Source organism: Anarhichas minor, unplaced genomic scaffold (genome assembly GCF_050575085.1).
Source record: "Anarhichas minor isolate MPS153535 unplaced genomic scaffold, ASM5057508v1 ptg000005l, whole genome shotgun sequence".
In the NCBI taxonomy this organism is placed as follows: Eukaryota; Metazoa; Chordata; class Actinopteri; order Perciformes; family Anarhichadidae; genus Anarhichas; species Anarhichas minor.
In genome coordinates, this window is record NW_027466451.1 from 1,817,985 (window position 1) to 1,845,338 (window position 27,354).

At 40.2% G+C, this 27,354-nt stretch overlaps 1 protein-coding gene and 1 long non-coding RNA gene across 3 annotated transcripts; one reads left to right on the forward strand and one right to left on the reverse strand.

Moving 5' to 3' along the window:
- Positions 1-2,626: 2,626 nt before the first annotated feature.
- On the reverse strand, positions 2,627-19,535 carry LOC142931859 (uncharacterized). 2 transcript variants are annotated; one of them, XR_012947423.1, is made up of 3 exons: positions 18,981-19,535; positions 18,568-18,666; positions 2,627-3,622 (listed from the first exon to the last, which is right to left on the reverse strand). It is a non-coding gene; the product is annotated as an uncharacterized LOC142931859 (long non-coding RNA). The 2 variants fall into 2 exon arrangements; XR_012947424.1 differs by lacking the exon at positions 2,627-3,622 and adding an exon at positions 11,055-11,484.
- LOC142931849 (G1/S-specific cyclin-D1-like) lies at positions 18,590-25,511 on the forward strand. Its single transcript, XM_076075971.1, has 5 exons — positions 18,590-19,175; positions 21,466-21,681; positions 22,300-22,459; positions 23,671-23,819; positions 23,910-25,511. The coding sequence occupies exons 1-5, from the start codon at positions 18,972-18,974 to the stop codon at positions 24,069-24,071; spliced, it is 891 nt and encodes a 296-aa protein (XP_075932086.1). The 5' UTR covers positions 18,590-18,971; the 3' UTR covers positions 24,072-25,511.
- Positions 25,512-27,354: the final 1,843 nt, after the last annotated feature.

Sequence of the window (27,354 nt, forward strand, 5' to 3'; positions counted from 1 at the left end):
TTACTTCTCCTGATCTTTACCTCCTATAACAAGGTCCATAGGGGCATCTCAATAAATAAACATGTTATATTATATTATGTAAGTGTTATTTACTGCTTTTTTTCGTGTTGGAATAAATGTTAAATATTTAACTGCAAAGTAGTAATGCGTGTTTGATACTTAAATTGTTTTGCATTAAATCATACTGGGATGTTTGCTGAAATTGATAGAAAAGAATAGATAGAAACCCTTTTTATTGTCATATACATATACACATACACAAAATTTGACTTCTGCATTTGACCCATCCCTGTATATAGGGAGCAGTGGGCTGCCAATGACAGGCACCCGGGGGTTCAGTGTCTTGCTCAGGGACACTACGACACATGACATGTCCCAGTCGAGGATCGAACCATTGACCCTGTGGTTACCAGACAACCCTCTTAAGCCAGTGAGCCACAGTCACCTGAGGATGGCCCTACCTAGAACATTTTCCACCAGCCAACACTGGTCACTGACAAGTCAAGCACACCCATTTTGAATCTTCTTGTAGTTCTTTGCACATAATTAGCATCTAAATTCCACTACCCACAGCCGAAACAGCCTCATCTAAAGTCTCGTGTTGACAAGCATAATTCAGTCGACTCAAACTGATCTTCCATAGATTTCTTCATGTCCATCCAAAAGTGTGGTAACTCGTCACGCACATTTATTAGCATTTTCTTTTGCTGATCTGGACCTGGGTCTTTGCAGAGTTGGCCGAGTCCAGCCCGCAATACTTGCACTATGTAAAGCCCTTCTCGGATTTGATTTATGTAGGGACCTGCGCTGGTCAATGATTTTATCCGGAGCGCTTAAGTGGGTAACTTTCATGAACTGAAAACACATGTTGAAAGGATCACAGTTGTAAGACGAAAACACAAACAATTCCTGGACCGGACAACGCCGTGGTAGCGATCTGTCTATCACAAGGTAGCCCCGCCCTAAATCATACCCTTTTTTATGGTATGTTTTAATCTAAATGGACCATAATTTACTGAATGAACGTCATACTGTATTGAAGAAAACTTGAAACTAGTGATTGAGACCATAAACTCATGTTTACAATGTTTTTCGAGGTAATAAATGAAGTGCGAAGTAGGGCTATTTTCTTATAGACTTCTATACAATCTGACTTATTTTTGCAACCAGAGGATTCGCCCCCTGATGGCCATTAGAGAGAGAATGTTTGAGTTTAAGACACTTCCACATTGGCTTCACGTTTGTACTGCACTCCCAGGTAACTCAAAGGATCAATGTTTCAATCCATCTTGGGGGTATTAACTTCTTGACATTGTCTGTCCCGCAGAGAATGTAATAGTGTGGGGGGGAGTTGACTCTCATTCGTGGAGTGAATGCAGACCCTGTCCCTCAGATCTGTGTTGTTTCTGTGCTCAGTGACTGTGAAGGGCTGACCCAACAGAGTTCAGCATATGCCCGACTCAAATGAGTTGTACATTACACAGAAACAGGCGTTACATAATTGAACAGACGGCCATAGAGTTATATTCATAGATACAGGCATGGACAAATACTCGGAGTGAGGTCGCTAAGGCCATGGGGTCTACTGTATGGGATCTTTGGTGAGAGTGTCAAAGGCAGCACCTGCTGTGGGGCAGCACTGAGTGGACACCCAGTTGGTGTACATCACTGGTGAACACTGTTTATCCGCCCGGAGAAAGGTTTGCCCCCTGTGTTCTAAAAAGTCTTTATTGTATCTGTACTCTCATAACCAGCATTGATGTCTTAGTCTGTCCCTTCTTTTGTTGGGTTATGGACGTGTTGTTACGTAAAAGAATGGTTCAGCATTTTGGGATACATCGATTTGCTTTCCTTCTAAGTCGAGATAAAACATAAAATACCCTTTGAACCATTTTTGAACCATCGTGCACCTATTTAAAAATATATACGTGAATACTTAAAAAAAAAAAATCAAATTATTTTTTTTAGTTCTCTCTATTTTAATTTCAAAATCCTTGTTCCTCAAAATCCAAATCCAATCAAAAGCAAAACAAAATATGATGTGAGCTAGTGCCAACCATCTTCAAGCAATAATACCATACAATCTATCCATCAATCAATCTGCAACTTTCTCTGTATCCTCTGTGGGTCCGTATCGCGCTATTTTCTAGGCCCACTCCATTTTTAGATGACAAGTCCCTCTTGTAACTGTACACCTTTACGTCACAGTACAGAAGCTAAAGATGCTCTGTCTCCTTCCATTTCACTCAGACTTTAAAAGCTGGGTTTAGGACGGGGTTAGCTTTGCTTAGCATAAAGACTAGCTGAAAGCTGGAGGAAACAGCTAGCGTAGCTCTGGCTCTGTCCAAAGTTCAAATATTGTGTATTGTGTATTTATTTGGTACATAAACAAGAATGTAGCTTGTGGTTTAATGGGGAGTTACGTGCTGGAACTGTCTCTTGGTGACTGTGCAGCTTCCAAGAATCTCGTCACATTGAAGTTGTACAACTGCACTATAGCTGGAGATGCTGCACAGACGTACTCTTGTTCATCAAGAAATAGTCCCACCATAAAATGACAGTGTTGTTTTTACATTTCTGTAAAGCAACATTAGTGAGCTTTAGAGCTGTTGGTAGAACCTCGGACAGAGGCAGGCTAGCTGTTTCCCCCTGCTTCCAGTCTTTATGCTAAGTTAGGCGAACCACATCCTGAGTCCAGCTCCATACAAACTTGAGATGGATATCAATCATCTTCTCTCTTTCTCAGAAAGAATGATACCTTTACGTTACATGCACATAAATAAGGTAATGTTGATAAATAGTACAGCCCACATAAACCACTGTAATGGAATTGTATATTTTTGGTCTGCTACAGCAATGTAGCAACATAAATCACTCGTTCTATGTTCACCTTTGAGAAAAATCTGAAATTTGTATTTTATATTTATTGGTTTCCTGAAGGTATCTTGTAGATTTTCATTCATTTGACAGGATACCATTCTGGTACAGCAGCCCCTCTAGACAACACAAGAGCCACAGACTTTTAACAAAAAACAACATTAGCTTTCCTGCTAAAGTCTACCTCTTATCCAAAGTGACAAGTTATAGTGATAGTTAAACATGATAGTTCAGCCCTGGCCCTCCTTTTTCTGCTTTATGGTCCGCTTTTCATTGGCAGCACCGTGTAGTAAAAAAAGAAAAATCAAAGACCATTGAGATCTTAAATACATGACACACACAAGCAGAGCTTCCTGTATTAGATAGATAGATAGATACTTTATTCATCCCCAGGGGGAAATTTGTTTACATTGTACACTATGCTGTACTTTTTCAAAACTGTCAAAGAGTCTGACGCTTTTTAATCCAACCAAACAGGCTGTTCAGAAAACCAAAATAAACACACGCACATTATTAAACAGGCGGTGAGCCTTCGCTGTTCAGCAAGGCCAACCCGTCTATGGTTCACTGGACAACTATAAAACTTTGCCTCCTCTGAATTACATGCCACAAGCCAGGCTGGTTGCCAGGCGGGCAGCTGGCATCAGCTGACATCATTGTCTTTGGTTGTGGTGAGAGGCGAAGGCTTAATAGGCTCATTCTTTCCTGTCCTCTCAGCATTCAGCTGCTCCACGAGCCCACACTTCTGTGTTAACACGACAAAGAGAAGATGGTGAGGCGCACACAGGGGAACAGTTAGTTTGAAAAAAAAACCACTACATTCATTAGCTACTGAGCTGCTCCACAAGAAAGACGGGGGACTTGCTTCAAGGACAATTCTGGCGATACAATGACATCATGTGCATACCTTTTATACATATTCAGCTAGTGTTGCTTGGTAATAAACTATAGATTGTATAGAAGAAGTGGAAGTAGTCACTGTGACCCCACCCACTGGTTTGTAGACTTCCATTTTGAAGTCTCGAATTTTGGTATTTTCACAACAGGATGGTTTTACTACAATATCCTCACACTTTTTAGAGAACATTTACTGTGCACGCATTGAATCAAAGCAGGTTACTGAACTGACTGCCTCTATAACCATGTGACTGTAGGTGAGGCCCACTTTTCGAGAACACATACTTCCACACCCACGCACTTCTCAAATCTTCCCTTCCTTTGTCACACTGTGTACAAAGTATTAGCATATCTGTGCACCTGATTGTGTACACATCGAAAAACTCCTGCAGCATGTTATGTATATGTCTACTTGTAAGACATGATGCAGGGTGAGAAACATTTGTCAATAAATTCAACATAAAATACAAAAAAATTAGTGCTGGGCAACGATTAAAATATTTAATCGCGATTAAAATATTTAATCGCGATTAATCGTATGGATTTTTTGCGATTAAGTTCAATAATGAATTCAAAAGTAGTGTATTGCGCACTTTTATTTTAAAAGTACTGCTATATGAACAAAAGGTCAATAACATTTGGTTCACGAGATGCAGGTAGCATGTTTTATACTTAATGTGAATATAATTCCTACTTTGTTGGCATCTTATTCTGAAAACCGGATGTTCGTCTGAAGAAACCGGATGTTGTCTCACCTTAATGTTTCCGCTAACTTTCAAAGTCCTTCGCTCGCTCCCGATCTGTGCCGTTTAAATGCGTTTGCCGTGAATTTCAGCATATAGGTGCACTAAAGTGTAAGTTTCTGCTGAGTTGACCGCAGCGATGTCCAGTAGTCTCCAGGGAGAGCAACAGCTGGTGCAACTTCTCTCTTTCTGACCCCCCCCTCCCTCGACCAGAAGCGGAAGTCGCCTTTTCTCTACGGCAACCCTGAAGGGACATCATATCTCCAATACAAAACGATAAACATGAGACAGTCTGTTACAATAATAATAAATTAAAAATACTTACCTGTTTTTTTTTGTTGGTTTTTTAATTATTATTATTATTATTATTATTTTTCCCATCTCAAAAGGCTCAAGGACACACACACACACACACACACACACACACACACACACACACACACACACACACACACACAACTGAAAGGATGTTTGCTGGCTTTTATCCCACTGTTCTTGTCATCCTCTTGTTGTTATGTATATGTATTCTCTTGTCTTTCAATTAAAAAAAAAAAAATAATAATAATAATTAAAAAATAAATAATAATTATTAATAAATTTAAAGAAATGCGTTAACGCACGATAAAATAATTGTCGGCGTTAATTAATGAATGCGTTAACGCGAAATTAACGCGTTAACTTGCCCAGCACTAAAAAAAATATACAGCATGGTTTTATCATTCACCGTCACAGATTTCATGTCTTTTTGCCTTCATGTAATTTCCTATTTCAAAAAATCCCAGAAAAAATTTGCTTGTGATTGGACAGTTGATGGTTTGAGGCCCACACTAAGAGCTATTTTTACCAACATGTCTTGCAATAAACTTGGACATATCATACTGTTTGGCTCTTAGGAATTTGATGGATTTACTAACACTTTTAAATAAAACACTTTTATATGTAAGGGAAACTTTTAAATCAACGAGCATTTGCAGTATGTGGCTAAAACAACCCAGTCGCCATAAAAAATGTTGGCAGTGTACATTTATGCGAACCCTGTATATGTTGAATGTCGACATTTTTTGCATTCAGTCAGAGAAAGTGGCGTAGTATTTTGAGCGTCACTTACGGGGTATGAATGTCATGTGGTATAATAATAAGTGTAACATGTAAAAAAGTCTACTAATGGCAGGCGGGCGGTTCAAACAATGACAGGACTTTTACCCAGGAGACTGCTGTTTGTGTCACATGTGAAACCACAAGTTTACCTAACGCATGTTACGTTGTTACACATGTTACATAACGTTACATAAGAAAGTCCGCTATGGACAGTTATAATTTATTTACACTAGTTACCTTGTTACAAACAAACACAGGACTTTCACCCAGGAGGCCGCTGTCTGTGTTCCATGTGAAACCAAAAGTAAACTTTCACTTTACACCTGTTACGTTAACTTTGTTATGCTTGTTACGTAACGTTAAGTAAGGATGTCGCAATTATACGATTATTTATTTATTTATTATTATTATTATTACGTGGTTCCGTTTTTATGCTACGTTGTTATGTTGGTACGGCTGTTATGTTGCGTTGTTATGGTTGTACGTTACGTTATTACGTTTAAGCAGTTTTGTTGCCTAAACTTAACAAATCGTCTCAGAACGTTAACCCTGTGACATTGTGCATTTATGCAAGCATGATACGAGGCAGATATGAAACATATTTATGAAACGTATTTTAGATTCATTCAATGTATCTCGTGTTTTGCAGAAACGTACAATGCCAACATTTTATGGCGACTGGGTTAGGCTAAAATGTCTGTTTCCAATCTTAAACAAGTTCTCTAAGTTTACAGACAAGAAGTGATGATTTGTGTGCATTAAAAAGCAGAAGAAAGTAAAAAAAACGTAAAGGAACTCCATATATGGGCTTCCTGTTTGGTCTTAAGGAACCAGTAGGTTTAAAGTGTCAGTGTGTCTTTCACAATGACACACCCTAACTCTTGTGCTCTATGTAAAACAGTGCTGTTTTATGAATAGGGTATTTACAATGGACTGATAACATGAGATAACAAAAGTTCAGAGGATACACGCCGACAGTTTTTCCCTGTGATGCATATACTGTGCTCATTCTCTCTCCCACTTATACCCATGCATCCCTCTCCAGCTTGCTTTTATCTCTGCAACTCGATGAGCAATGATTTGCAGTGCATAACAGGCCGCATACAAATCCACTTCATAAAATGAAATTAAGAAAAACAGGCTGAAGCATACACCAGAGACAGGGACGTAGACACATCTACAACAACAGCAGATGATCTATTTGAATGGAAGGATTGCTTTGTACTCAAATTGCACAGTTAGCTTCGTCACACAGAACTACGTTAGCTAACTAACAAAAGCTACTCGCGCCCGAGACAAACAAAAGCTCTGTATTCATTCAAAATATATTGATGGATGATTCCACTTTACATCTGGGAACACGACAACATAGCAGAAAACGACGCCTGACGGATCAAGAAACACAGGAGCAGTGGAAAGGTCAAAGGGTCACTGAAAGATTAGGCCCATTGATATGTCCAGACAATTATGATTGACATCAGCATCATTATTTCTTCCTCCCTCGCCTGAGCTTCTAAATTACCCACCCCCCCATGTCTGCCCTTCATCTACCTCCCAGCTCCCTTCACCCATCCCTCCAGCCTTCGCTCTCTCTTCCCACAGTCCTGTGTATGTGACCTTTAGTCTGCCTATTGTTCTATAAGTGGGCCAAGAGGAACCAGTCATCTGCTTATTGAACCAGTGTTTAGGAAAATGGGGGACGTGCTTAACGCCGGTTATGGACTGTGTGTGTGTTTAGGATATTAAACATATGTTGTTCAGTGTTAATCCTATGAGGATATCCTATTGTTCATTTAAGGATTATGGATAAGGAGCATATGCATGTGGACTGTTGCATAATGACATATGTAATGACATAACTACACACTAATCTCCTGTCTGATAAAATGGTGATTGTAACGCATTGTGCCGGTGTCATCATTTCTCCAACCACTTTTATTTGACATCTGCTGTCTTGAGTAAGTGTCACTGTCACTGTCGGTGCTCATTATCTATTTGTGAACAAACTGAGGTCACTTTCACATTGATGTCAAGTGTAGATCTTTTATGTGTTTCATTGAAACTGTTAGTGGTCTTGTATTGACTTGACGCTTTGGCAATATTGTCTGTAACACTTGTGCTAATAAAACATATTAAAACTGATTGTCTATGAGAGAGTGAACCAGATGTTCTAAAATTCTGGATGCCCAAAATAACTCCAATTTCGTTACACGTGATAGTAACAAAAGCACAACTTCACAAGCAAAATGTGTGAAGTTAGAAGAAATCATACTGAATAGAGGCTAACTCTCTGGCATCCCTATAGCACTATCTGGCAGCAACCAGCACTCAAACTGGTAACAAAAAAAAAAAAGAAAGACAAAAGAAGGAAATAGCTGGACTCCAAAGGAAAAAAACAGAATGCAAGAAAGTGTCCCCCCCCCCCCCAAAAAAAAACTTAAACGGGGAAATAATGGAAGAAACCCAGAGCAACTGAGGGATGCCTCTCACAGGATGGACAGACATGCAATAGAGATAATTATAGAGAGATTGTAAACATGTATGAAGAATGGATCCGAGAGGACATTGAGTAACTTCAGGTGTTGCCAAACTGGTAGGACCTGAGCCGCACAGCCTCCCCTCCACCATGGAGACCTGAACGATGACACACCATTCACACACATAGGAGGCGAGAACAAACACAGAGAGGGTGGGTGAGATAGAGAGAGAGAGAGAGAGTGCTGCGAAATTATAGATGTATTTAAGTTCAAATTGTTTATTGCCATATGCACCATGCAAAATACACACATATTGTTAGTTCATGAGTGCAGTTGGTTCAATCACTGGGATATCAAGGTCAAAAGGAGTACATTCTTACAATTGTTTGTCTTTTCAAAATAAACTTCCGTTTTTACGTGTGTCACTTTTAACTCTGCCTTTTCAAATGGCAGCAACAAAAGTAAATGGTTAGGTTTGGGAAAACATTTTGGATGGGTTAAAAACAAGTTTGTTTGTTACGTAGTTAACTACGTTACGCTGAGTACCTTACGTCCACGGGGTAAGTTAAATGCACTACGTAACTTAAAATAAGTCAACGTTGATTTATGGTTTCACGTGGGAACAAAGTCCCGTGTTTTTTGACCCATCCACCCCAACTCTCGCGCCTACACGGACTTCATGTTTTTTTTATACCGCATCACCTGGCTTCCTCCTTTACTCCCACCATAACTACGGCCAGATTTTGGCGCCTAGGGCTGCTGAACACACTTCCGTATTTGCGACTTGGGAGTGAGAATGCGCTGCTCAGGGACGTCGCCAACAACCCAAGGACCTCTCGGACAAGAATTACAGAGCTCTGCTTGATGAACATTAGTGTGGTGTGTAAATTCACAAATAGAGCAATTTTTTTTTGTTAGTTTGTTAGTTAGCGAAACAAGAGAGCGTGAAGCTACTGGACAAAATCTCCAATCATCAACCGATAGTAAAATAATACATTGCACAATCGTTTTGGTTTTGTCTGCCTTCCGCCGCTCTGCCTGCCCTCCGGTGTCGAGCCACGACTCACACCGCCACTCTGCCTACCCTCCGGTGTTGAGCCACGGGACATCACACCGTCGAGCTGCCTGCCCTCCGGTGTCGAGCCACGGGACATCACACCGTCGAGCTGCCTGCCCTCCGGTGTCGAGCCACGGGACATCACACCGTCAATCTGCCGACTCTCTGGTGTCGAGCCATGGGACATCGCACCTTCCTGTCTTTATTCAGGCTAAATAAAACCTGTTTATACCAACTTCTGTCTCCTGTGGTCTTGCTATTGGGTCCTAACCGTGAACTCCCGTGACACATTATTGATATCAGATTCATATCGGTTTCCGTGCATCCTGAACAGAGACACAATCGGTCCAAGAATTGGTTAGCCTAGCTTAGCACAAAGACAGGAAGCCGGTGTAGCTGCTATAGGCTAGCTCTGTAGAAAGCGGAAAATTACCTGAAACAGCTGTTAACACAGAGTTTTAATGTCCCATGATACTTTGAGCACTGATTTATACGGGAATCAAAATCTCATTAATCCAAAACCCAGTGCAGGCAAACTCAACCAGATGCTCTAACTGGGAAAAGAGGAGACGGGCGGGGGGGTTGTTGGGAGGTTATGGCAGGGGAGAAAGAGGGGGAAGTAATGGGTCATGGGAGGGGTGTGGGGGGGAGCAGAAAGAGGAAGGAGAGGAGTAAAGAGTGCAGCGGAGGGCTGAAGGGGGTTTCCAGCCATGCATCTCTCTCAGCTCCTAGATTCATGGCTGTCAAGGATTAGACAGAGAGAGAGACAAAAGTTCAGAGGTCAACCCCCCCCCCCCCCTCCCTGTCCTGACCTACCATTTGCTGCTGGGTTGAACTGCAGCTTGGGAGGAGAGGCTCCTTCACACACTTTATCAAAAAATATTAAACTCAGGGGGAACAAAATAAAACGGACACTGTCTAAAGAAAAACTCCAGGTTTCATATTTGCTGAACATTTTTCACCCAACATATGATCTAAACTTTAGACTTCCTGAAGTACCACACCAACACACATATAACTAATTAATTTTAATAACAATCGACTTGCGTGTGCAGAGTAACCTCGACTTAAATGAAGCATTGGAGTACATATTTTAGCGTTTTTTCCTTCCTCCCCTTCTCGTTACATACATTTTTACAGTATCACGACGAGAAGCAGTAATGATATTAGCAGTAATAGTAATAGTAAAAGTAGTAAAAAAAACAAACATTTAAATGATATATTATTATATTTATGTTATAATTTACAGTATATACCCCAATTATTAATATGTACAGCATTAGACAACCTCAGAACAACATAAGCATTAATTTGGAGTTGCGTTGTGTCCACCTGATGAATGTAAATTCAATCTCTTCTAACTCTGTTTTTGGTCTCAACCAACAACCTGAGGGAACTATATGTCTCTCTTTAACCGTTAAGGTTACGGGCCAAAACAAAACAAAACAATGAACTGAAAGACTGCAGCTCTCGTGCATTTCTCAATAACAAAATTGATTAGTGCTGGTTTAAAGGGGCAGTGTGTGAGATATGGCTATAATTTTAGTTTAAAACATTCAAAAAACATTATCAACAAAACGTTAAGAGGATACAGCGTTGACGTCATGACAAAGACGTCTGTGTGTTGTGTTGCAGAGATATCTACTGAAATGCTAACCATGCTAACCAGCTAGCCCTGGCCCGTCCTGTCTTGTAATACCTTTTTCCTTGAGAATTCGACTGGCTGTAACAAAATAAGTTCTCCTTCTATGTAGACGATATTCTGTAGAATTAATGCCAAGCTAGGGGGCACCTTCATAAAAAATATAAAATATAAATTCCTCCCTTTTGATGTCTGATTCTTCCTCAAAGTGATTTACAGAGCAGACAGGAGTTTAAGGGACTTTCCAACCCTGACGAGTAAAATCTTGGGAGACATGTTTTTATTGGGTGTTTTAAATACACATTACATAATGTCAGCTGTCACAAATAAAGTCAAATTTGTCAGCAGTTTCAAACTTTGAATACTCAAATCGATCTCAAATATCTAATTAATGTAACTTTTTCTTTTTAACTGCCATATTTTGTCCTTAAAAATCTGTCTTCAACTTGGTGCGAAACTGAAGCACTTTCTTGTGTCCAATTTTTTTTCTATATTTAGTCCCTGAGGAACAACGAGGTGAGGAAAGACGGAATCTAACAGGAATGTGAGTGGTTGAAGTTCCTGAGAATCCAGTGATAGTATCTTTCCTTCTTCAAAAGCCCTGATGGTGGTTCACACTGGTGTACACTGGGTACACATGCACACACGGTGAGGACAGCAGGAAGTACTTTTTGTTTGACATGAGAAGGAATCCTGAAACCGTGGAAAGAAGCAAAATGAGGTCGAAGACCATTAAAGTTGAACAAGTTGTTCGCTCAAGCATTCCTCTCCCTATAGTCTCTTAACGTAGTGTCTGTTAACGTATTATCCGGGTTTAGAACCTGATTCATGCAGAACTCCACAAACATATTGATACAATTTGGTAAATCAATACCTTCCTGAACCGTCTCAATTAAATTGAACATTAATATCTTCAAGCAGAATTTATTGCTGAGCTGTCGTATTGGATCACATTAGACTCTGCATGTGTACCTTATAAACTGGTCACTGAGTGTAGAATAAATTGAGACAAAATTCCGTCCAACAAAAAAAGCAAAAAAGGAAATAAATGTAGTGCTGATCTTTCCTAGAACATAGGCTAATCAGTGAAACTGATCACAGTATACTTGGTAGACCACACTGACTGCAGATGAGGAATAAGTACAGATCCTGGTTTCCTGGTATCCAAACCCTCCTTCTCAATGTCTTTTGGGTTTGTAGAGACAGAGTGAGGGGCACCCACTGAGGGGTGTATTGTCTTGGGGTTTTCCTCTTGTTAGCACCCTTGGCCTCTCAGTGTGCTGTGTCACACAAACACACACACACACACACATACATTTGCACACACCCCGCCGTCCACTCCACCCCCTCCCTGTCTTTTCGGATCACTTAACAGGACAATTACTCTATCCATCTTTTCATCGTGGTCCATTGTGTTTGTACCCTCGGTTTAGAAAGCTTTTATGGGGAAACCATCGCTTTCTTTTCTTTCAACTCTTTCTTCTTGGCTACATTCACATTGTACCATTTATAACAGTGATGCTACTGCTTTAGGTTCAGGGTCAGTAGCAGACTTGTCAAGATTTAGAAGTGTGTTAAAGGCTTTAATGATTTGCAAGTGTACTGGTTTTATACCCTTATATGAGACAAAATAAATATTGTATACCCTTATCTTCCATATATTGTTAGCATTTCTTTAGTAAAGCAGTTGCTGCAGCTAAGAACATGCTACCAAGGTTAGCTTAAAAACAGCAAACTGAAACTGAGAAGGACTGTGGGAGAAAGGGCAAAATGCTGTGTTAGCTAAAGGTAAAAGGATCTCCCACAAACTCCAAAGCAGTTTGAGTTCCACTTTAAACAATCTCTTGTTATGACATTTAGGCATAGTTAGCGCTGGAGTTAGGAGGTTAATAGGGTGCAATGACTTCCTGCTTCATCTCAACAAAAAGCTTGCTAACAAGATACAATGCGTTAATGTATCTACTGCAAGTCTACTGTTTAAAATCAGTGTGAAAAACTGGGAATTTCAGGCTACACACATGCCAACTGCTAATAAAATAACAACTGACTATTATTAAAGCATTGTTGGAGCGTGTCCTCGAATCCACTGTACATTGTACAAGTAGAAACATAATGTTTTAGAAAAGTAACATTTTATAAAAAGTAACGTTTTAGAAACGTATATCTCCCTCCTAGCTTGAAATACATAAAACAAGCCTGAAAATTTAAAAAATCTGAAATGACTGCATGAAAGTCTATGACGCAGATTTGACTATTTTTCACTAATACTATTTAAATACTCTTATTTTGAAATACTACAAAAAATCCCACTACAACATAACTTTGTACTCTTTTGAATAGTGACTATATTATGGGTTTCCCACAGCATCATCCCAATAGCTAATAAATGGCTAGAGTTAACTTCAGTAACTCACACCTTAAATTCATTAGGGCAAGTAGGAAAGCCTACTCTGTTTTTTTGCGGATAACTTACAATATAATTATGAGAAGTAGAGGTTTTCTTTTAGGTGTGATCTGCATAGCTTAATCTCAAAGACATAAAGCCGTGCAGTTTCAGTGTGAGTGTGTGAACACAATGATTGGTGGTGGATCCGACTCAAGGTGCACCAGCTAAAATCTTGCCGAGTGCACCAAATGGATCGGGAACGGCTCTGCATAAACATCATGGTAAACAGGTCCAAGGCACCATGGATTTAGATTCTTAAGAATGTTTCTCCTCATATTGTCTTACACTTCTAGATTAAGAAAAAAAGTGTATATGTAGTGGGTGATACAAGGTTTTACAACACACATTTTTACAACCAATAAGAATACAGCCATCACACTGCCTATTTCAAATTAAAGCATGACACACTTGAAAAAGCACCCTTTAAAAAAAGAGAGAATGTTAGTGCTGTCAATTGTTCCCTAACATATTGCAGTACATTCTTTGGTTTCAATTCCCCCCGTTAGGAATTGAGTTGGGGGCTGGTGGTGGGGGATGAAGGGGAGATTCTTTGAGAAGAAGTCCTGGTCCGTTCTCTGTGCTGGTGTCCAGAATTGATAGCCGTGATACCAGACCATTCATGGACTTAAAAGGCGCTGACGCACTTGAGGACCCACTGGGAGAGTCTTTCCTTCCCTTGACACACACACACATACAGGGGGTGTGGGACGCTGTCTGTTGTGTAGCACTTCTACTTCATTAGCAGCTGATTCTACTATCAGATCTAATCTTTTGTGCTTAGCCATTTGGCCAACGCTATTAAGGTTTGATCAGGATTTAGGAAAGACCATGGTCATAATTAACAGACGCCCAAGCTGACACGCGGTAGGAAATTAGAATCAAATTAAAAAGAACAATGTTTTGTTGACCCATTCCTCCAACCCAGCGTCCTCCTTCTACCGACTCTATAATGGCGTCACTTGACTTCCTCCTTTGCTACAGATGAACAAGAGTCAGGATTAAAATTGCAACTAGATCAACAATATTTGTAATTTTGAGGCACTTGCTGAAATGACTGATTCTATCATTTTTAGGAGGACTGTCTCCTTTTGCATTATGTTCCAGTTTTCTATTATTTTCCTTGCTCTAATCTGCTTTGATATGCTTCAGCAAAACAATTCTCATGAAGAAAACATGAGACTTCCATCTACCCAGCAATAACAATGACATTTTACAGTTTTTACTCCAGTCACCTGTTTAATTTTTACCAGAATTAATAACTGTAAATGTATTTGTCAATGTATATATTATATCTATAGACTGTATACATAAGTGTAAGTGGACGTAGTCACCGTGACGTCACCTATTTGGTTTGTGGACTACTATTTTGACGTTCGAGTTCAGCATTTTTGTCGGTGACCATCTCGTCTTTTTGGAACCAGAAGTGACAGGAGAGGTTGGAGCTCAGTGCAACCAAACACTGGCAATAACATTATAAGGCACACAACTCCCAGACAGGACAACACCATGGTAGTGAGCTGTCAATCACAATGTAGCCCCGCCCTAAAGCATCCCCTGCTTTGTGGTCTGTTTGACTCTAAATGGACCATAATTTACTGAATGAACATCATGCTGTATTGAAGAAGACTTGAAACTAGAGATTGAGACCATAAACTCATGTTTACAATGTTTACTGAGGTAATAAATCAAGAGAGAAGTAGAGTCATTTTCTCATAGACTTCTATACAACCAGAACTCTTTTTGCAACCAGAGGAGTGGCCATTAGATAGAATGCAAATTGAAGGCACTTCCTCATTGGCTTTACTTTTTAGAGATTGCCGCCTGATTATATCCAGGTTTCCAGACACGACATAGTTTTGGCTGGTCACCTTGCTGAATAGACTTTTAGTGTTTAATTAAGTAACTAGGTTGGAGGAAGAATTAATAATTGTCTTTGTTTGCATGTAACTCATGTCAATTTAATAGCAAAAAAACAAAAAAGACATGTTAGTCAACAGCTTTAATTTAAAAGATCCAGCACCAGTGAGCTGCTATTTTCGTCCATTACTCTCCCTTTCTGCCTCTGTGAAGTCATTCTGTCAGGTCCATTTCTTTTCATTTATCTCCAGTGAAGGATGGTAAGGTTAGATTCCTCAGCATGGAGACCTCTGTGTGCTCTCTGTAGCTGCCACCACATTCATCAGCCCCGTCTCTTTCATTCCACACCTGCTCTGATCTTAGTTTGCATCTTTGTAAACCTGTGAATGCAGGTTTATTTGGACGATAAGTGGAATGCAATACTGAACATTTATATATTTTGGATCAAAGAAACAGATAAGCATTTCGGATGGTAAATACAACCATTAACTCATCAAATTCTTGTCAGCAAGTGTGCATACACGGTATGGTAGAAACTAGAACCTGTCTATTCCTGGATGCTTATTGCCTGAAGCGAGAACTATTGATACCATTGTAATATTTTCACTGAGCCCTGTTCTGACACTCTGCAGGCCAAAGGCCCGTCCTGCAGCATTAGTGGACGACGTACCAGAAGGCTAGCGAAGCTGATCATGGCGGATCAGTCTCCATTGTAAGAGGGATCAATCACGATGAATCAATAGAAGCTATAGGCCACCATTGTGTGCGGTGTCCAGGGTATGACCCTGGACCCGGCCACCCCGAGGAACTGAGGTTAGAGGCCACACACACAGACAGGGAGAGACATAGCTACGTAGAATTCTGTCGCCGTCTCTAGCAAGACCAGCAACACGCTGTTATTCAATTGGATTGTGGTCTTCAGACTGTAGATCTATGGGAGGCAGGACATGTGAAATTTTGTCTGCACTTATTCCTAATAGACTGTGAATTTTCTATCCTTTTCTACCGGTGTTAGGCTCATGAGTTGCTGGAGCATATCCCAGCATGCATTGTGTGAGAGGAATTGTCCATCCTGGGGAGGTTGCCAGTCTAACAGACGCAGACAGACAATATATTTCCACACGTTTTTGAGGTGCGTTCAGTTTCAACACAAAAATAATACTATGCCTTGCGTGTTTCGTTGCCTAATGTACCCAATGTTTACATGATAAGGCTTGTGATATTATTCTTTTTTTCATTTATTATCAACAAATCCCATAAAAAGACCATAACCAACAATGGGTTAGTCCATCTCTCCATACTGACTCCCCTAACTAGCTCCTCTAAGTCCTATTGGTTCCAATGGAGTTGAAAAGTAGGAGAAATTATTTTGTTATTTAAATGTCACTTAGATTTTTCCCGTAGACAATGACCATACAGCTTGGATGATAAAAAGTTAAAGGTACAAGCTTATGTATGTAAAAACGTTGGAAAGAACCATTCAATTCCCAAGCTCATCCTCCAGCCAGGAACAGAGCTTCGCCTCGCTGCTCCGCCAACACAGACACCACGCTGGCCGTATTGCTGGGCCCAATGGAGAGAAGGGAGGCCCTTGAGAACCAGAACCAGGAATGAGGAGGGCAGACTGTCAGACCCCTGCTGCAGTAAAGTTAGACTTTTTTTAAAGTGACTCTGGTGCTTGATAAACACTACCGCTTTTGTCCACAGGGACCGCCAAAATCAACATAAAATTGAAGTACCTGGAAATAACTTTAAGTATTGTGCAATTCTGAAAAGATTGCACTTTACTTGAGTATTTCCAACTGATGCAACGTTATACTTCTGCTACACTACAGTATACTTCAAGCAGTTTGCTGGTACTACTTATGCACTTCTACTCAAGAACAACTGTGAATACATAGGACTCTAACTAGTTTGTCTTGTAGACCCGTCCCCCATGCCAAAATGATGGGCAAAACATTATTTATCAGAAACGACTTTGACACAATTAAAACGTAAGATACTGTAACCTATTGGTCCCGGGAGAGTCCTGTGTTTTCATGTTAACTGACACTGAGGATATACTGTATTTTAGAGAAAACATTGAAACGGGCGGACAGAATGGGGAAACACTCTCCCAAGAGACAGTGGCTCCTCACACTACCCAGCTCCATTTTAGATTGGCTCAGAAACTCAGGGTTTTTGTGCATTCGCTTGGGACTATTTTCAGTCTTTGGACTGTGGAGATAACCAGAGGAAACCCACACAGAGACAAGAAGATGCAAACACACTGAAAGAGCTGGCCAGGAGCTTCTCAGCAAAATGACACATGCAGTCAAATATATATATGAATAATGAAATATATGTATATATATTTTATACATATAATTCATTATTTCATCAGCAGCCAAGTTCACAGATGGTGGAGTTCCTCAAGAGAGATTTCATGGCCTTATTATTATTTGTCTTTACACAAGCTCACATACCAACATTGTCTCACCAACCTCAATGTTTAAGGGATTAAAACATTTTTAAACTAAATGAAACCGTAAAAATCAGTAATCTACCTTGTATGTTTTATTTATGTAAGATTTTTTTAATGCTACCTCTGGGTGTAGTAGTGTACATCCACACTATTCATATAGCTAAAATAATCAAGCCTTATATAATGGAATCTTTGAGTATCAGTCAAAGATTCCATTAGGAGAGTTCTCCATTAGGCTGTTTTCTGCCCCTAAACTGTGAAATATCCTCCCTCTTGATCTCAGAAGGTTTTTGTTTGTTGGAGCTTTCATTTTCATCATTTGGTATTTTGCCCCCCACCCCTCTCTCTCTCTCTCTCTCTCTCTCTCTCTCTCTCTCTCTCTCTCTCTCTCTCTCTCTCTCTCTCTCTCTCTCTCTCTCTCTCTCTCTCTCTCTCTCTCTCTCTCCGTGTGTGTTTGTGCGTGTGTTTCAGAATCAAGCTAGACAGTCTTAACTCTGACACCGGAAGTAACTTACTACTTTAAATTAAAAGTAGAACATTTGCTAGTTTACAATAATAATTTCAAAAAATTCCAGAGTTTAACTCTTGACAAACCTACTTCATATCATATCCACGTCTTATTTATCCACATTTGCCACACATAGTAGTTCAGTAGTATGATACTACTGAACTTCATCAAACCAAGGTGAGTGTAAACAGCTACATTTAATCATCGACAGTCACCAGTATGATCCTTATGACATAGTCCAAACTTTTTCAATGTAATTTCTAACAGTGGATATTTTCAAAAGGATCATCTCAATGCACATAAAGCTTCTGCATGGCTAGATTTCACAAGAAAGGTAACTGGAAATGTATGTGTTTTTGTGGACTAATGTGGTGGGTTAGCTGACCTTTTAAATATGGTGTATGAATGATGTGATCTTCAACGATTGTTAAAAAACTGAAAATGTTGTGTTCTTTTATTGTGACATTTTTTACCGGAACCTCGTCATGTTATGCAAATTACCTCGACGCGGTCCAGCGATAAAGCGGCGCAGCAGGTAAACTCGTTCCACATGGCCGGTGGGAAGAGAGCTGTGTCACCGTACTGTCCCGTAGTTCTGTCCTGTGAAACAAAAGAAAGTACCTCAAAGCCTGACGGGAAAGGAATAAACGGAGACGAGGGAGACAAATAAGGACTCATTTTATTGACTACATTTGACATAAATAGCTATTCCAACCTGTAACTAAAGTCTGTATTATTCTCCCACGAGTTAAAAAGACAGTTGTAAGACGATTTTGTCTGCAACATGTGGAGCGGCTAACAATACGTTGTTGTTCGCTAAGTATAAGCTAATTTTAAGGTTCGTCACCACTGTGACACAAAGGAAATAGCTAGAAAACAGACACAAAGTGCTGCAGGCAGGCTAAATGGATCACCGGTTGTTGTGCTGCGAGGGGGACAGGCCCGCCATCCGGAGGGCCTACCGGGACTCCAACCTGTTGAATGACCGCGTCCTGCACGCGCTGTTGCGGGCAGAGGACAAGTACCTCCCCGCTGCCAACTACTTCAAATGCGTCCAGAGAGAAATAGCTCCGTACATGAGGAGGATAGTGGCTACCTGGATGTTGGAGGTGAGTTAAACACCGATATCATGTTACGTGTTGTGCGAAGAGAACCACGTCCACAATATGGAGATTTCAAAGGTCCTCTGATTAAGTGTAAAGTTCTATGTTGCTTGGTACAGGAAGCTCTTTCTTGTGAGTCATTGAGGGACCGTGGTAAATTCGGCATTCAAGCTACAATGTAACTTTATTAACAATTATCCACTAAAGGAGTACATTCAGACTGCTCTCTAGCGCCACTGTAGATACTGTGGAAGGGAAAAGAAGAGGAAGAAAAGGTGTATACACTCTTTTTTTTTGTCCAAAGGTGACGTAAATTGATGTCGAATTTAAGTTCGAAGTAGTCCCAACGACGCAGAAGTGCCTCGACAAGTTACGTAATGTAGTCTTGCCGAAAAACAATAATTTTCTGTGGTGTTTCTTAACTGAGTGGTCGCTTCTGTTGTCAGTTGGAGTAACGTACAGGAGTTGCTATGAAATACATTAACGTTACACAGGTTCACCATGGCATGATGCTGGTCCATACTGTATGTTTAAGTACGTGTAGCTTGTTAGAGTGGCAAAATGCCGCTGCTTTTAAAAGGTTAATGGAGTTTAAAAAAGTACTAATGGCTTTAACAAACGCGTTCTTTTACTTTACGTTGCAATTAAATACCCGTTTCCACGTGCCAGTTTAACTTGTATGTGAGGGGATAACATCCACATATGATGCAAACATAACTTATTGTTAAACGACAATATTTTAAACAATTATTTTTATTGTCGTGAGCAGTGCATGCAGACCACGCGATGCCTTTGTGTCTGGACTGAACGTGAGGAACTTTTAAAGTTCTCCAGTTTGACCTCCATTAAGGCTCTGTCTTTCCAATTAAACTGCATTAAACATGTTCTTAGACTGTATATCATATTACTGGGACATCTACTGTTTATGAGCGTTCTTTTTTAGCACGAGGCCGTTCAGCCTAGAGGTTAGTGATGTAATGACAAAACCACACCACTAATCTGAGAGTGACACGGTTTCTAGTGCTTTCCTGACTGACTGCTTCTGTAATGTTACTTCCTACTGAACAATGGCCATGTCACCTTTTTAGGTTTCTGGATTTATCTACAAGGAATGCATAGAAAAAAGTCAAATGTAATGGAACTATCTTGACTTTGTCGCCGTACCTTGTTTTTTCTTTTGCTGAGAGGTTTTCAGTTGGTGGCACAAAACCAATAAAAACAACAGATTGTAGTGAAGCTGCAACCAGCGATTTGAGTTGGTAATTGACTCAAACTGTTAATTATGTCAATGAAATTGTATCTGTTATTTAGTTAGTACATATTGTATGTACATTTCTTATTGTCATGACTTAAATAGCCATATTCAGCCCGGTCGACATCACTGCATTTACTGCTCACACCATTTTTCATGATTCATGACCCTTGCTCTACCTACAAATTTGGCGTGGTTGTAAAGCTGACTTACTTTTTTGCAGTATAGCCTACTAATGAAAACTCCTTAAAACAGGATTCCTTAAATATTTAAGAGTTCACACTGATTTGTGACCTCATTTGCATGTGCAATAAAAATGTTTTTATTTTATAGCATGAATTATTTTCCCCCTCTCAACTCAGAACTCTTGGTATGTGCCGAAACTAGTGCTCTAATCTCTAGATTTAAAACATGTACAGCTCACTCATTTGCATCATTGTAAATGGGGGAGGGTAACCCAAGGCCAGGGATTTCTGTGGCGCCCTCTGTGACTATTATGATTTTTATTTTTTTTTTAATCTGGATCTTTGATACTTAAATTGTTTTTTTTACAGCAAAGGAAAACAAATCCCAAACAAGTAGAAAAAAAATGATAATAAATCGTGCACCTGGCAAAGAAAGACCAGGAAGAAAAACAAATCAAACATAAATAGATAAATAAGAGAGAAAAAAAAATGCATCAAAACAACCATGCAACGTGCCAACAATGTTGTCCGTCACTCGTGTTAACCATAATTTCAGCCCAACATCAGATATCAAAAAATATATTCGAAGGGTTCTATATACAGCATTATTTATGCTTGGATCTAGATTTACACAGATGAAGTAGCATCCTGTTGGAAGAGAGTACTCGTCTTCTAAAGAGATAATGAGCATCAACACTAAACGGAGTCAAAAAACCTGTGTGAGGCAAGTTACCAGCCAAGTTTCTTGTTCTGACAAATACTTGATCCATTTTGTCCATCTTGCTATGTATGTGTCTTTTCTTAGTCTCAAAAGAAAAGTCAGCCTTTTCATATCGGTATCTGGTTTGTGTGCGTGCAGGTGTGCGAGGAGCAGAAATGCGAGGAGGAGGTCTTCCCCCTGGCCATGAACTACATGGACCGCTTCCTGTCGGTGGAGCCCACAAAGAAGAGCCACCTGCAGGTACTGGGAGCCGCCTGCATGTTCCTGGCGTCCAAGCTGAAGGAGACGATCCCACTCACCGCAGAGAAGCTCTGCATCTACACAGACAACTCCGTCACACCCGCCCAGCTGCTGGTAGGTCGCGACGTCTTGCAACAATTCTGAGCTCATAAGTAGGAGACTCCTTTGTTCGGATCAAGGCATCTCTGGTTAGTGGCCGTATTGGTATGGATGTTATGGTCCCCAGAGGAGTCCTTTTAATCGTTTTTGTAAACTCCGGACCATTTCCACCACGTCGACCCAACAGTCGAGGCCACGACTAAAGGCCCAAACGCACTGAAAGCGCTTTTTATTTTTATTTTTATTTTATTTTTTTATTTTTTTTTTATTTTTGTGAAATACTGCTGATTCTGTGGCGTTTGTATTTAAAATCTGATGCCTTCAGGGCACCCTAGGAGCATCAATTGAGGCATATTGTTTTCCGGTTTCAGTGCGTTTGGGGCTATAAGTATCTTAAACAAAAGTCTGCATTGTCATGAAGTTCATTGTGGACATTCCTGGTCCCCAGAGGAGGCTTCCTAATGGGTTTTGATGACCCCCTGACCTTTCCTGCTGTGCCAGTTTAAAGCCCAAAATCCCCACAAATGGACAAAAACACACCCCTCCATCCCCATCTTAATCCCTGCATCTGTCTGTTCAATCACACTTAAACCTGTTCTTCTGCCCCCCCCTCCCCTCTCTCTGTCCATGCAGCAAATGGAGCTGCTGGTTTTGAACAAGCTGAAGTGGGACCTGGCCTCGGTGACCCCCCTCGACTTCATCGACCACTTTCTGTCTCGGCTGCCTGTCAGGAGAGAGAACGGGCCCATACTCAGGAAGCACGCTCAGACCTTCGTGGCTCTGTGTGCCACAGGTAAGCACGGGACTGCATCACGTACGAGATGTGTTTTAGTTTTTATTTAAATTTTTATATATATTGGTGCTGGGCAACGATTACAATTTTTAATCACATGATTTGTTTGCGATTAATCGCATTGTTATGCGCAAAGTTCAATAATGAATTCAAAAGTAGTGTATTGTGCACTTAACATTTGGTTTGCAAACACTTTAAACAAATAAGGTTATTTTTAACAGCAGTATTCCCTTTACACAGCAGCAGTTATAATACAGTTATAATGATTCTGATAATAGATATTCAGCCGGTTCACATCTTTATCTTCATGTGTGTAAGAGATGCAATTTGAAATATACACCTTGAAAACTGCAAACCTATCTAAGTCATGTTTTTATGTTTGTTAAATTCTCAGTAGCGATAACTAAATGATGCTTATTATACATATTACAAACAAAACACTTTAAAAACTCTAAAAAAATAATTTAAATTAATCATTTATTTTTTGGTATTTTGGTCAGACACATATGCAATGCTGATTACCGTAATATGTGTGGTATTTGTTATAAATGTACGTTGGTACATAGAGGGTGATGAGAAGCTGTATATGCAGGGACTTAGGACCCAGGGGAATGTAGGTGAAGCATGGGAACCTGGAGGGAGTCTGTACCGTGGCAGTAACCCTCATGAGGAAGTTATGCTCATAAAGTGTTGCAGTTAAAAGCAGTTTGTTCTCTCGTGCTTATATGTTCATTTAAAAACACGCCAATATGTATTTTAATATTGTCACGTTTGATCCTGTAACGAGAGGAGCGTGTGTGTGAGACAGGAGGGACCGACGGTGACGGAGTGAAGGGGGGTTCCGGACCGGGCATGTCACCCGGGGGGGCGGCAATAGCAGTAGGAAGTGACGCCACACAAACACAGCTGTTCACCGCTCGCTGCCTGGTTCTTGTGTTAAAAATGTCCGCTTAATAATAAAAATAAAAAAACTGGTTTCCTAATATATGTGTATGTATACATACATGTATGTATGTATATGTATACACACACAAAGGGGTGGAAGTTCCCACTAGGTTTGTTTATAAAGACGGCGCCTCTTAAACTGAGCCACCTGGCAGGAAGACATCCTGAGGTGGCAATGAAACATGCAACACATGTGCAAAATCAAATGTCACTTGCTTTTCAAAGTGCGCCATATTAACATTGCGTTCCGTCTCGATGCTCTGCAGATGTGAAATTTATTGCAAGCCCTCCGTCCATGGTAGCAGCAGGCAGCATGGTGGCAGCAGTGGAGGGCCTGCAGACCAGAATGGCGGGCAATGCCGCGACGTCTCAGAAGCTGACGGAGCAGCTGGCACAGACCATCCGGAGTGACCCGGTAGGTGTGCCTGTCCATGGTTGGTGCACATAGATACATAATCTCTTATTATTTACAAACTTACCTGAACCCTCTCTGTGTGTCTTTCAGGACTGTCTCAGGGCATGTCAGGAGCAAATCGAGGCGCTGCTGGAAACCAGTCTCCGACAGGCACAACAACCGCAACATTCGGTTACCATGGAAGCTAAGAACATCAGCGAGGGGCAGGATCTCTCAACTACACCCACAGATGTCCGGGACATCAACATCTGATGGTGTGCCGCAGGTCGAACGGACAGAGTGGACAGTCGTCCTTTGACAAATACACACGTGGCTGTGTTTTTACACGATGGGCTGCGTAACTTGGAGCGCTCACAAGTAACTGGACTCGACAGTGTATCAGAAACTGTTCATATGAAGTCCAGATTAAACTGTGGCGGGCGACCAGTAAATGCGGACACCATTGCGCGTCCAGGACATTGACAACCTCAAGACTGGCATTCAGCCGACAACGAAAGAACAGCTGAAAGAGTAATGCTGTCTGTTAAGTGTGGCTTCTTACCCGTGGGTAATGGGCAAGAACCAACCAAGGGGGTGTTTCAGGGCCTAGAGGGCCTGCCTGAACCCCACGCATCTGAGACTGAAACTTCTTGTTCCGTGGCCCATATTTATCAAAGAATGGAACATAAAAATGTAAAATAATTTGCTAAAGTGGAAAAATATGACCGATTTTACACTTAAGTGTTGGAGCATCAAATCAAATGGAAACAGAACATGGTGTAACATCCTATTAATTAAATGTGCGTTTGGACCGATAACTGAAAAGCAGCAGTTTAAAACTATTCTTTGTATGCTTTCCTTCGCATGACATGTTATACCTCTACTGCATTCTACAGTCATGTTGTCTTATAAGAGGCTCAAATCACAAACGGTCTCTTAGATTGGCTCAGGTACGTTTTTATTGATCCTTTACTTTTAGCGGTTTGATTAACACTGGCTCCGGTCAACATGTAAAGTAAGAAATCGATTACCAGTCCTGTGACGAAAAACCAGATGGTTTAAAAAATACATAGGGTGTGATTTTACAGTATGAGCTGTAATGTTATGCTTGAAGACATGGACAACAGGCAAAAAAAAAAAGATCAATGGTATCCACATAACATCATCTGGCGCAAAATGTTTGTGAACTGCCAAACTGAAACTACTCTTCAGATGGGATGCAATGTAGTGCACATGTTACACCACTAGAGGGAAGTGGAGTATTTGAGATGCAGTAGCCACCAAACAGTCAGTTTTTGAGTTGACAATGGCGCAAAGGGACATCCAACTGCAGTATCGTCGGCCCAAGAGCAAGAACGTCTGACGTTAATAACCATTGGGCTTGTGTCAATACTTCACGTTGCATTCACCGTGTGCATCAGTTCTGCTTTTATTTATTATATCACTTGGCCTTACAGCTAAAGGTTGAGTTGTTCTGAAAGAGAAAATCTGTTTATGGATTCAGCTGCTTTATTTACTTAAAGGTACAACTATTCTGATTCTTGAATAGGGAAGCCTCAAGTAATTGATTTTCCTACATAATGGTATGATGAATTTATTTAGTTTATTTTTATTAAGGGCAAGCTCATGACAAGCTTGTATCAGGTTAAGCCCCGTGTTGGTGCTTTGTTGATGTAAAGATGAATTAAAGGAAAACTGATCACTCTGACACAACCTGTTGGTGATGTTTCTATAATTTCACTCTACACAAACAAAATGAGCTCCTTATATACCACCTCACTCTAATTAGCCCAGACATACCATCTACAGGTAACTATATATACATCAATATATGTACAAGAAATATTTATGTGATTTCACCAACCCAAAGATATCAATAATAATTTACAAATATTTACAATCCCTAGCAATAGAGTAAAATTTGTGATTTTGGGCGATACTAATTTAATTTTTGTGGACACGTCGGCCATCGCTGGCTAACAAGTTATCTTGGCTTGTTTTTTAACGATTGCTGAAGAGTTTCTATGAATAAGTACTTAATGGCCAGACATTTACACACCTGATGTGTAAAGAAACCATGCATGCATAGCAAAGAGAAACTCGGGGCGTATCCGTTTTTGAATGCCTACACTGCAAAGAAGGACTTATCCAAAAGAGTCTTGCAATAACAGCAAAGCATTTCAGAGATGGAGAGAAAGTGTTTCTAATAGTTGAGCTTTTTGATAACCGCCGCCAAAAGCTCATGGCTAGCAGAAGGCTAAACTATTAGCAACATTTTCTCTCTATCACTCTCATAGTTTAGCCTGTTAGCAACATTTTCTCTCCATCTCTCCAATAGTTTAGCATATTAGCAACATTTTCTCTCTATCTCTCTAATAGTTTAGCATATTAGCAACATTTTCTCTATCTCTCTAATAGTTTAGCCTATTAGCAACATTTTCTCTCTAACTCTCTAATAGTTTAGCCTATTAGCAACATTGTCTCTCATCCCTCTAATAGTTTAGCATATTAGCAACATTTTCTCTCTCTCTCTAATAGTTTAGCCTATTAGCAACATTTTCTCTCTATCCCTCTAATAGTTTAGCCTTCTGCTTGACCATTAAGTTCACAGTTGAGGTGCAGCTGCTCTGATGGCTACAGTTAGCAAAGGCTAAGCTAAACTATTAGTAATATATTCTCATTGATATTGTAAACTTTGCAGTATAATATAGTCCTGTACACTGCAATTGGAATTTGATCAAACTCAATTAATTTAAAACAAAACAATCAGGTGATGGAACAGAAATCCAAGTTCAATGAAATTCAATTTCAGAGCTTGATGCATGACTAGAAATGTCAATTTGTGCAAAAAAATAAATGCAGGGTTATCTGACAAAAACCTGGCTCAACTTTTGTAACTTTAGCTGCAATGCAATCTGCTGTCATCCAGTAAAGTGTCTTGGGCAATCAAATTTGTGCAGATGACATCCCTGGCAGATTACTCTGTATCGTTAAAACAATATTTCTGTTAAACTGGTGCTCATGGGGACAGGATAAACTGATCATCACTCCTACGACTTTCCAGACTGCCTTCCAGAACAACACATATAAGGCGTATCTGACACCCCTATCAGCAGGATTCCCACGTCATTACAGACCTTTGTTACTTCAACCTTGACGTAATGGTTGGACTTTTTTCTTGGGAGAACAGTCTCAAAATCTTGATGTTTTTTGCAGTGTTTTGTTGTCTGATAAACATTCCAACTCCTGGATCTATCACTCAAACCGAGTAAAGAGATGGCAGAAGTAATCCACAGTCTGACTTAGACAAATAAAGTGTCTGTTTCCCAAATTAATATAAAAGAAGAACTAGTTTTGACCTCATAGCATCTTCATCAGACCAGAAATAGAAAATACACACGGATTAAACCTAAACCTGGTTAGACAACACACCGGAAGTACACGTTATTCCACCACATAATTAAATGACTAACAAAGAAAGCAACAAGTACACTGTCACAATGACATCAAGATACTAATATCATAGAAAAACAATAATAACCGTAGCAATCATATC